Genomic DNA, 12,131 nt, shown 5'->3' with positions numbered 1-12,131 from the left:
CACACACACACAAAAAAAAAAAAAAGGAATGAAAAACATCATCCCTAATTGATTAAATGGACAAAGAAGAAAAAAATACACAAGGACAACAGGATTTTTGCCATAGCAGCTTAGGAGGATGCAGTACTTACTTTTAAAAAACAAAAGAACAAACGTTTGAGGAATGCTATTATCTCACCTGCATCAAAAGCTAAGTTTAACATCTCAAATGTCACTGCAGTGGTAATTTCAGAAGGTCCTTAGGGTGACATTTAAAACCACAAGATGAAAGCTGAGTCAGATTTTTTCCCCACGGATTATTTAAACAGAGACAAGATCAAACAGATCACTGAAAAAGTTGTCTTGTCCTTGTGCCTGATGGTAGCATCCAAATGAGGTTCTCAGGAAGCATCTGGTGAACAGGTTAGCAAATTGAAGTTCTTTGGTGACCTGTTTTAATCACTTTCTGTACTGAGGCATTTGTGATGCCGCAGGCTGACAGAGCTATCCTGATCCATCTTGTTTACTCTGGCTTGCCATCTTAAAGCACACACATCACTTGCCCATTCAAATCTAACCGTTTCAATTGTCAGCTTCCATGTCTCCACAGTTGATGCAAGACTCAGCCAAGTCATTGGCTGGCCATCAGTATTACTGACTTATTGGACAAGTGGCACCTGCATTGTTTATCACAATCTCTTCCTCCAATCTAGTAAAGAACTGTGTAAAACAAGTCTTTTTTTTTTTTTTCCCTTTCCCTTTTTACATTTTTCCTATGTATACACAACTGGTTCTCAATGACAACAGGAAATGGACTGATGTAAGGTAATTCCTTTTAGCTTCTGTCCCACCTCCATCACGGGAGATGTCTGTTTTGATCTATAGTGCTGCAGATTCTATGAACTGTTGCAGTACTAGAAGAAAAATGTCCAAATGAAAAACAGACTGCAGAATAGTCTTACACTCTTAACCACATTCCCCAACAAAACATACTGTGACTTGTGAGGGGGGGGTTCTTTCTGAATAAACTATTTTCAATTTGTTCCACTGTTGCTGTACAATTATTTCAAAAAGTTTTCACTGTTATGAGGGGAGAATCAAAAGAAAGAGAAAGCAGCAACTGGACTGCAAGAGTACATTAACTTTCCTCTCCAGTATCTCTCACTGAGAGAACAACTTGTAGATGAAGCTACATAGATGTCAAACTTCACCTCTAACTGCACCAAGCATCCTATGAAACTTCTGCTTGCAGCTTCAGGTCTAGAGAAACATTCATCAGCTTTCTCTGGAAGCATAGCTAACTTGACTTGTTACAGAAGTCCTAGATACCCATTAGATGCTGCAGTGACAGAGCCTCTCATTTCTTAACTCTGTGCTTCTGCAGCACAGTGTTGTGCCTGTTATGTTAAAATGGTCTCCTTCACCATCCTGTTCAGCTCCTTCACTTTCACTTCTCGTTTTTTCCTGGAACTCTGGGGTGGTAGAGCTCCTGCTGCAAGCAACTCCCTTCAGGCAATTAAAAATAATAATTTTAAAAGGATAAATTAATAGTTACTCTAGGAAGCTCAACACCCAGTCAAACCATCACAGCACTTCAAAAGCTGTATTGACCGTCAAAGGCCAGCTGCAAGCACAGCTGAGTGTTCTTTTGAAATGTCCACAGCATTTAAATATGCAGGGCCTCTCTAGGATAAAGGCAGGTGAACAGCTTCAGAAGGTAAAAGAAGAAGATGTGCCCTTTTGCTGAGGGTATATGTACACAGCAGGGAAGAACAAGCAGCACTTCTGTTTAGGCTTGCGAGGATCTATCCGTAGCCCCCATATTAGTGCTACATAACAAGTAAAAAGCAGGTCTGTGTAAACACAGATGTCTTCATAAATCCATCTGCAAAACTCTGGTGCAAATCAGCTCAATTTATCCAAGAGATTGTCTGCTCTACCTAAAAAAAAGACAGCTTTCACTTCAGATGACATACGTGAAGAGTATAAACCAATAGCTGAGGCAATCATAGACAGGTACTTTCAATCTGCCATTGCTGAATGCAGAAACAGCCATCTACATTGTTATCAGCACTTATGGAAAGCAGAAAAAAAAAGTAAATCCCAACATCGTTTGTCTTTAGTTTCTGGTGATTTTAACAAGGACAGATGAAGGTTCAAGGAACTGTATCTTTTTTTTTTCCTAAAGCCCTCCCCTCTCCTTTACACTTGTTTATTTAACACTGGCTGCATTCCCACAATAATATTTAGAAATTTGGAAAAACAGTAAGATCTTGTGGACAGAAAAGACACTTTTCTTTCCCCCCTAAGCTTACCAAAAAGCTTGATAGTTGCAAACAAATGCTCTTTCCCTTGAGTCTTCCCCTCTAACATTGAAGTCCATTAAACAGAAGTCCATCAAACTTGTGAGGCACCTTTTAAACAACATAGTGTATAGGAATAGCACTGTTTCTTGCTGACTGTGGGAAAGTGGTACACAAAACAAAGCACCACGTCCTTTCCTTTCTCTATTAAAAACTCTCAAATTCCTTTTTTTCTTTAAGTTATTTTTAATATGCTCTCCCTCACATTTTAAAATTAACCAATAACTTCTTTAGGGGCAACTACACTTTCATTGTATCAGTCAGTATTGCAAGACAACAATATTACAACATCTGTTTTCATGGCTTATGTTAAATACAGTACAAAGAAACCAAATCATGGCCAGCCACATGCCTTTGGTAAAATTAAATGTCTGGTGAGATCACATTTTCTTCAAACTCAGAAAACCATGTTGAACCTATGTAACATCTTAAAGTTCAGTTCTATACAAACTTCTTTTCTTCTTCAAAGTAAAGTTAAACAGCTGTCATCCCATACAAATCGCAGTTTCTGCGCGGTTCCAGGAGTATGCTGCAAACTTGGAACTTCAAGGAAGCTCTCTGCAGCTCTGGATCTCCCCTGGAATTGTGTTTCAGATAAGGGGTAGAAAGTCAAGTAAATGTCCACAGACCTCCAGGTCAAAGCAGTCACGACTCTTCCCCTTGCAACAACTGTCAGTGATAAATACCCTTAGTTTTTAAAAAACGTTCCACATGCGACTCATTTAAGCAACTGACGGTCTTCTCCTTTGAGACGTTTTTTCTGAGGCTGTACAATGTCATCCTCTGAGTCATCACTAAGTTCTGCATTATCTTTTTCACTCTGGCAGTTAGATTGTACAGGGAACTTCCTCCCAGGATAAAGGCTCTTTAGTAGTTCTTCAAAGTATGCTTCAAGCTTCATGCCGGCATCAGCCACTTCTGAATCGGGCTGTTGGGTGAATTAACAACATCAACACATCATGAAACAGCTTTATATTCGTGTTCTTCAGGTGCTCTTACAAGCTACAAAAGTCAAACAGCATTGAGAATATATATAGGTATGTCTCAAGGCTGCTAAGAGAACGGCTACACGAAATGCTGCAATTTTTCTAGGTTACAGACCTAGCTCTAATTATGGCAAAAATATTACTAGTAATGGATAATGACTGCATCTCAGAAGACCAGGCAGTCCTGAAGTCATTCATACCCACCATGGCTGACCTATCTCCTGAAGGGAAGGTCACCATAGCAGTAAGTATACCCAGCAACTGCCCTGGATGAGAACCTAAGTGAAGACACTTAGAGAAACCTAGTTTTCATTGTCAATTCTCTCTCTTTTTGTCCACTCAGTATCTGCACCCCCTTTTCAGCAAATGTTTCCTTACAAACAGTGAGGGTTTAGACAACAGTCTAAGTCATTTAGTGTCAGAGTAAATAAGGGTAAGACTTCTGAGAACAAAAATTCCAACGAATTTCAGATACAATGCAATAAGGATTAAACCAAGTTTTCAATCAAATGCTCACCACTAATATCTATGATGAACAATCATTTTCTCCTTACCTGTTTTCCTGCCATTTCAGTTAGCATGTTTGTTACAGCTCTCCTCCCTTCAATAGAAGGATCTCATTTGCATACTCATCTAACACCAATGTAGTCTTAAATGTGATCTACATTTTCTCTGGGCTCTTATCATCAATGTAATTTAATTAAATAAGTAAATTCTAACCCCACTGTAGTTTTCCTGAAAGTATCTAAGCCTACAAAAATAGATAAAGTGTCTACTTCTCTAACCTCATTAAATTCAGCACAGTTTTGGAAAATCAGTCTGAAGTCAGCCACAAAATCTTCTGGCTTTGTGTAGAACGAATCGTTCACTTGAAGTCTATTCTTGATGGTTGACAAGTCCATAGGCTTTTTGATTATTTTGTAGTAATCAGGAACCTAAACAAAGATGAAAAGTTTTACCATAACGCACTCACGCTCGTTACATGTTGTTTTTACAAACCTTTACATCTGAGGGAGAGGGGAAAATGTAGCCTCATCTTTTGAAATATGATTCTAACATACAAAAACGGTACCTTTTACAAATACAGTTACTGGAGTAGCAGTGACACATGCTAGTTTTACTGGCTAAAATACATACACCTCTCCCAACATCTCTTTTAAAAGAAAAGCAAAATAAATAATAAAACCAACTGCATTTACTACATAGAATAAAGCAAGTGATGTTGACATTATATGTCAGGTGAACCATCCATTAAATCTCACTCTCAAGACTGTCATATAACAAATCTGGCAACCCATTCAGAAGCAGTAAATGTATTGCTTAAAGAGCCATTCAGTGATGAAATATATCCTTAGAAATGGTGGTAAACTACAGAGAATTATTTTGGCATTTCAGATGTACTTTCTTACTCAAATGGAATAAGAAGGATGCATTGGGGCATTATTACTTATTGATGAAATCTTTTTCCATTGACATGTCTTGAGGAGCATAAAAGAGGCACGTTCATTGGACCACACTAGTAGCATTACTGTGCATCCTTGAACTACAGTTTGCTTTTTTATTCCACTGTCTGATGAACTCAAGTTGTTTTTAGCATTTTAAATTCATAAACTTACAGCTAATAATAAGGAATTCTGCTTCTAAGCAAGACTACAATCTTCAAAATCAGATACTTTTTTAAGAAATAAATATGTCTCCCAATTCATTTTTTAGTGATAACACTCAGCATTGTGAAAACAGCTGACAGTGTTAAATATATTTCTTGTGTCTATTTTTGAAGTACTTCTCAAAGTAAGACAAAACAGTTATTGGGAAATTTTGCTATTAACTTCCTTCCAATCCAGTGCTTCATCTTTCATAGAATCTTAGAATGGCTCAGGCTGAAAGGGAACTCTAACATCATCCAACCCCGCTGCAGCTGACAGAGTTACCAAACCTCTACATCAGGCACCAGCTCAGGCTGCCCAGGGCCCCAGCAAACCTGGCCCTGAACATCTCCAGGGATGGGACATCCACAGCTTCTCCATGCAGACTGTGCCAGAGCTGTCCAACTGCCCTTCAGACAGTTTTAATAAAATACATTCAATACACTTCATGTCCACAAAACTTGACTTCTGATCATGAGCATAACAATGCCATTAGGACCGTGCCAATTACGCAACTGATTAATAGAAAATGCAAAGGAGTAGAGTACATACTGTAGGAGGAACTGGATCCTGAAAAGCAAGACTCATTTCATGACAGTAGAGGTATAGCAGCAGTCTTTCACACTTCTGTGTCAAGAAAAACAGATACACAAATAAAAAGCTATAAAATCTATTCTAAAATAATGACTATATAAAACACCAAACAGATGCTCAGTACTCCTCCAGTCTTCTAAGCAGAAAAAGTGAGCACAGAAACTGTATTTGGAAACAAGCCTGTCATAACTAATGGTCTACAGCATTCATTCTCTGCAATAGATACTCCGTATTTTTATTAACGCTCAAATACGTTACAAACTTCATGCAGTTACTAATAGTATTATTTAGCATTTGCCAAGTGCAACAAACATTCAATGGGGTAGAAATAGCATATGTAGCTGTTAGTTTATTATAAACATTCAGAGAAATAAGTAATATTTTTCCTGATTGGTGCATAGCTGCTCTGTGCAAAGCCCACTGTGCTTTTTGTTAGCAGTGGGGAGAAATCAGTTCTGTGTACCTGAGCATACTGAATGGAATTTTGAACCTTGAAAGAGATTCAGAAAATAGTTTTTCTGATTTTATGCTTGATGATCCTCCACCGGGGTATTTATGGGAATTATAATTTGCATTTAAAGCCAAATACTAACACAGTAAGTTATTCCCTTTTAGAGTGTATCAAATACAAATAACAGCTCCATATGTAGACTATGCCCCCAAATATAGTCAGAGGCAATCTATACTAAATCTGGAAAGCAGAAAGAAAGAAAAAAAATTTCTCAAGGCAAGGTCACTGTGTATGAGGTCAATGTTGGAAACAGTGCTTGGTAATTCCTAGAACACATTCCCAGTCCACAGCATGGGACAACCACTTCTCAGTCTTTCAGAATGTGGTGCTCAGCATTTCTATATGAAGGCTGCTAACATCTCAGAGTCTACTGAGAAAGATACTTCTCCATTTTACTACCTTTTTTTTTTTTTAATGCATACATTTATTAGTAAAAGAAACAACAGGACTCATCCTTACCCTACGGTCTATTGGTGCCAAGCCCACAGTGTCTTCCAGTTTTCTTTTTTCAGGGTTGTGAGTTGGTTTATCACAATCATATTCAACTTCTGGCTTAGACAAATCCCGACAGAACGTACAAATCCACTCTCCACTAAACAAGACAGACAGATATATTAACCTCAGTGAAGAAGCACATTCTTGACAGAAAACTTTCCACAGACTTCTGGAGAAGTTCTTCACATATGGGTTGGTATTTTTGCTGCGCCATGCCTTGTTTTGTTGCTTTTGTTTATTTGCTATTTTTTTTGTTTGCCTGTTAAAACTACAAAAAGCAGAGACAGGCACTGCTGGCAAAAATGTTTCCTTAGAACTTTCTTTCCTTTTAATGGCACTGGTATTATTAGTGGTTTTACAGTAGGAAAACGGCTGGTCATAGCAGACCAACAGTGACCACTTTGGTTAGTGTTAAAACTTCTCTCTTGACCTCATAGAATTCAACTGAAGCATTAAGAGCTCTGCTTCCTAGCTACAGAGAGAATGAAGGATTCATTTGCAGACATTGGTCCAAGAGAAGGAAAAGTGTTAGAGTTACATAGCAGAAACGGTATTTTTTCTTTACATGCTTGACTGCAAGATATTTCTGCTCTATACAGATAACTCTGGACAAGATTTTTTTGAGCTGTTCCACATTTTATCTAGGAAAACCCTGTAGATTTAATTGACAAAGGAAGAAGTAGAAGACCAAGTAAGTTCTGGAAGCTGACTACATTTATCGACTTTCATTCAATTTGTGAGCTTCTGCAGGTTTTAGAAAAGCTATGAATAGTAAAGACTTCTGGGGAACTTGCACCCCTGCAGATAACCACAAGAGGGCTGAGTTGTACTTCAAATAGCAGACACAATTCAGCAGTACCTGTTCATGGAAGCCAACTGCATGCATTTACTCCAAAATCTTACAATAAAATCTTCACAAATGAAAATCAGTTTCCACAGCAGCTTTCACTGCATTTTGATAGTAAAGCAGAGATTTTCAAAGTTAATAAAACAAGCCTGTCTTACTGGTTCTCAGAGTAATTCAAAGATTTCCATCCTCTGCTAGTTTTAACATATGGTAATGAATAATGAGTGATTCCTTTCAAAGAGACTTAACTTTCAAACAGTTCAGCTTAACAAGCTATTTACACGATACTGACATTTCTGTGCATGGACCAGCATCAAAGGTGTTACGTGACACAGACAAAAATAGATAAAAGTCATGACCTGAAGATCTCACAATATAGGAAAGGCAGAAGATGGAGGAAAGGCACATTCAAATATATGAGAGTAAGGGAAAGTACAACGGTCTACAGCGAAGGAAAGAAAAGATGCAGTGACCTTGTGAATCTACAGGGGAAAGGGTTCTGTCTACCCAAAGCAAGAACAGAAAGCAATCACGAAAGAAGTTGTTGAGACCACTGAAGTAATAATTAAGGATTTTTTTGTGTGTGCTTTTGAAGAATGGTTAGAGACCAACGTTTGTCAACTAGTCCATTGCTACAGGAAAAAAAACAAAAAAAAACAACACACAAACCAAAACCAAACCAAAATAAACAAACAAAACACCATGAAGATGAGAACAAAAACGTGATACATTCTGAAGCCAGGAGGAAATTTAAGCTAACTATGGTTCTGAAGTCCAGGAACATAGTGCACTTGCATTAATATGCACCTTTACAAAACTGAACACTTCTCAGAAAAGTTGTTTCTGGCTCTGTTGTGCCCTAGACATTCCCATTTTCCATTGAACAATCCAGTGAAAATGAGAACTTAAAGATCTATTTTCGAAGCTTTTATTTTAATAGAAGCAAAGTCTTGTGAATAAGTAGTAATCTGCCTACCTACATCCTCACAGATTTTTTTCTTCCTTCCAGAGAGGCACAAATGTTTATTAGCTTAAGTGCATACTGTAACTTTGCCGAGTTTTGCTTACGGCACAAAGCTGCAATATAACATCATTTTATTTAAAGAAAAAGCCCTATAATTTGAAGTTTCACAAGGTAAGAGAAACATTTTTATGTGCCAATTTTAGAGACACTTAGAAGACATGCTTGTAGAAATATGCACATAAGCAGAGATGAGCAGCATACAAACCAAACTTGTTATCCAAATGTTTTATCCCAGCAAACTGTGCTGGTATTTAAGAAGAAAACCCAATATTTACATAAAAGCATTAAACAGTGAGCATGTTATGACAGATGTCCTGTCCTTTAATAAACTTATTGCATGGCATTTCCAAGCTGCAACATTGCAAAATGCTATTTATCCTATCAAAGACACAAACTCAAGAAGGAAATGTCAGTAATGTTTATAATGATATCTTATGTAAGACCGAATTTTGAAACTCAAGGAGCCAAGAGTTGTTTTCTATCGTCCACTCAAGAAACCCTACTGCTTATTTCAACACAGAGTGCAATGTTACTAGAAGATGTCAGGCACTACATCCCATGCTTGGATCGTAGCCATATTTAGCATTATAGTAAATGATATATTTAACACAATTTTTCCTGTTGCCCTTAAAAGATTCTATGATAGACCAGTAATTTCAAGGCCCACTTATAAGACCACAGCTAATAATAATGGGTGCCCTAGATGTAAGTGATTGCCAAACAACTGAAAAGTTTTATTACAGATTTCGTGGCTGCAATTAAGTTAAATTGAAGTTTCAATGCAAATTCCAGTTTTCACCAATTAATAAAGCTGCAGACTTCAAGACTTCAAAGATGAGAGATTCCTTTGAGGCTCAAACTTCTACAGAGTTTCACAATGCAGAACTCACATCTCTTAATGCAAGTTTAGTTGAAATTAAAGGGATCTTAATTACCTTGGAAAGTTCATCAATGAAGGGACATGACAGGAAAGATGGAATACTTTGGGACATTTCTCACAGCAAAGGAGCTCCCCACCATTTTGACATACTGCACACCAGTCTTCATTGGGATCGTCCTCTTTTCTGCCCTCTCCAGTGTGTGAGGGGCCCATCCATCCTATCTTGGCACTGGTTGTATTCTCTTGCAGTACCCTTGGCCGATCATCTGTGCTGTCTGGGGCATCTGTTCTTAAAACAGCTTCATCAGAAGTTGAGTTATGATTACCATCTAACAGCAATGAAGTCAGTATGCTTCTTGAAAAGCTGGTCTGTAAGAAGAAACAAGGGAAATTTGATTATACTGCTTATTTGAATTTAGGTGTCCCCAGCAATGACTAAACTGACCAGAATAGCACACTCATATGCAGGCAGCCATACAACATATAACATGTATGCAAAAATTACAACTGTTCTATAACATCAAGTACATAACCACGAGAAATTAGCTATGAGAGGCATTTCTGGCATTTTAAATACCACTCCACTAATAAAACAAATTTTTGACACCCCAAAGTCTAGCAACCTTATTACTACACTATGATTAGAAGAACTTCTTAACACCACATGAAAATTCGATGTTTGTATTATCACAGAATCACAGAAAGGCCAGGGTTGGAAAGGACCTCAAGGATCACGAATCTCCAACCTCCCTGCCACACGCAGGGCCACCAACCTCCCCATTTAATACCAGACCAGGCTGCCCAGGGCCTCATTCAACTTGGCCTCGAACACTCCAGGGACGGGGCATCCACAGCCTCTCTGGGCAGCCTGTTCCAGCACCTCACCACTTTCCTAGTAAAGAAATTTGCATTTGTAAGCTATTTCCTGCTTTCCCAGGTTTTCAACAGATAACAGTTTGAGTGCACCAGCTAACTACTCTAGTGAAAGAAACAGTTTGATGCCGAGTTTTCCTTCTTCATTTTAAATCACTACCTTCAGCTTTTCAGTTCTTTTCTGAAAAAAGCCTCCAACAAAACATATGTAAATTATTTTATTCCCCGTAACACAAAACACCCTCCAAAGGCAAAGGTGATTTTTATTACATTCCGAGGCCGGGATTCCTCCTCTGCTTCTTGCTTCACAATAACAATTGGGAAATCAAAGTTCTCATTTGGTGTACTTGACTCCTGCTTAATTCTGATAGGCTCCAACATAACAACTGGGACTTTGTGTGTAGAATCAGCTCCCGGCGGCCGGCTGGAAGAGCTAGAACTGTAAATGACAGAAAAAGGCAAAAAAAAAAAAAAAAAAAAAAAACCAAAACCAAAAAACAGGAAATACAAAGTCAAAACTGAAAACTTATTGTATGTTGATGCCTTCTGAGACTTCTGAATGCTAATCCATTTTGCTTCTTTGAGCTATGAGCAGTGCAGTACTAATTTTATAGAATACAACATCCAAGTTCATTTTTTTGTGTGTTTTGAAGTGACATTACAAAAACGGAAAACTTGTAATAGCTTGGTTTCAGAACTACAGAATTACTTCCAACTTTACTTCCTGTTAGTAAAAGGCTTGCAAATGATCTCTGCCTCTTTTAGGTCAGTCACAAAAGCACTTTCACTGAGCATCATCCCACCTTGGAGGAGATGCAGGTATGTCTTGGGGAAGGGAAGTGTGTCTCCGGAGCTGAACTCATCATTGTAAAGCACAGGAGCAGATAAGCGAGATAAAGCACACAGTGGACTCTGTTTTTGTTCACACAGTTAGTCATAGTAGAAAGAGAGTGGATAATCAAATTAAAAAATACCAGCCTGCTGTTTTTTTTATTGTATAATAATTTGATATCTAACAAATGAATTCAAATAACAGCAGATAGAAACATATTTTAAAGTAATAGACTTTTCTGAAAAGCATTTAAATAGCTCTCATATTTGTACATTTTGAGTCCTTCAAAATATTTGCTACGTAAAAGGATAGAGCAAAATATACTGTATATTTTAAAAAAGCAATTTCATTTTCAGTTCAAGTAGGATCAATGTCATCTGATTCCTCTCTGCATGAAAAATTAATCTCATGTCGGATGTGTTCTCTAATTTATTGGAACATGCTAATGGAGCTGCTGTCTTCAACAACATTGTCTCAAGCCTATTTGTTCATTTATATTCCATCACTAAGGAATAAAAACATTTTTTTCTAGACTCTCAGTAGACATCTAGTGCTCATTTAACTAACTCTTTAGTACCAGAAAATTCTTAGTAATTACTTTGTAACATCAGTTCCTTAAATCTGAACTCATTTATAGTTCTACAGGGAAATTCTAGCACACAATCAGTTCCTTTAGCTGACTTTTTGAATTTAAAACACCATTCTTTTAGTAATATCAATCTATATATCATTCACAGGGTTGATACATTATTAGATGTGCTATCAAAACACTACAAATGAAATTCAGAGATTGCTCTTAATGTGATGCCTCCTATTTATTTCCATGAAAACTACAACAGATACAAAGAGCAAAATAACACTTTCTGATAGAGCAAATTCTCAGCTACGAACTGTAGAGCACACTACCCACCACCTGACTGTACTCACATCCACTGTTTGGTCTTCATAAACGTTCATCACTGAATGTCATTAGGTGCCATTTTTTTCAACATGGAGGAATTCAGTGCCACACCTTTGCTTTATATGCACTTGCATGTCAGACCATTGTGTCAGAGTGCCCCTCTGCTGCCATCTCTCGCATGGCAACAAAACACAATGGAA

At 37.7% G+C, this 12,131-nt stretch overlaps 1 protein-coding gene across 1 annotated transcript in view; it reads right to left on the bottom strand.

Annotated features, from left to right (window-relative positions):
- Positions 1-2,504: 2,504 nt before the first annotated feature.
- Positions 2,505-12,131, bottom strand: part of TRIM24 (tripartite motif containing 24) — a 56,018-nt gene continuing 46,391 nt past the window's right edge. Inside the window, exons 14-19 of the mRNA XM_052667426.1 lie at positions 10,469-10,637; positions 9,381-9,694; positions 6,539-6,671; positions 5,527-5,601; positions 4,114-4,263; positions 2,505-3,270 (exon numbers count right to left, since the gene is read on the bottom strand). Of these exons, the coding sequence (XP_052523386.1) occupies positions 3,061-3,270; positions 4,114-4,263; positions 5,527-5,601; positions 6,539-6,671; positions 9,381-9,694; positions 10,469-10,637 (1,051 nt within the window). The 3' untranslated portion in view covers positions 2,505-3,060. The remainder of the gene's footprint in view (positions 3,271-4,113; positions 4,264-5,526; positions 5,602-6,538; positions 6,672-9,380; positions 9,695-10,468; positions 10,638-12,131) is intronic.

Source organism: Tympanuchus pallidicinctus, unplaced genomic scaffold (genome assembly GCF_026119805.1).
Source record: "Tympanuchus pallidicinctus isolate F22 unplaced genomic scaffold, pur_lepc_1.0 scaffold8, whole genome shotgun sequence".
NCBI classification, from domain to species: Eukaryota; Metazoa; Chordata; class Aves; order Galliformes; family Phasianidae; genus Tympanuchus; species Tympanuchus pallidicinctus.
This window is presented reverse-complemented; position numbering and strand designations above follow the sequence as displayed.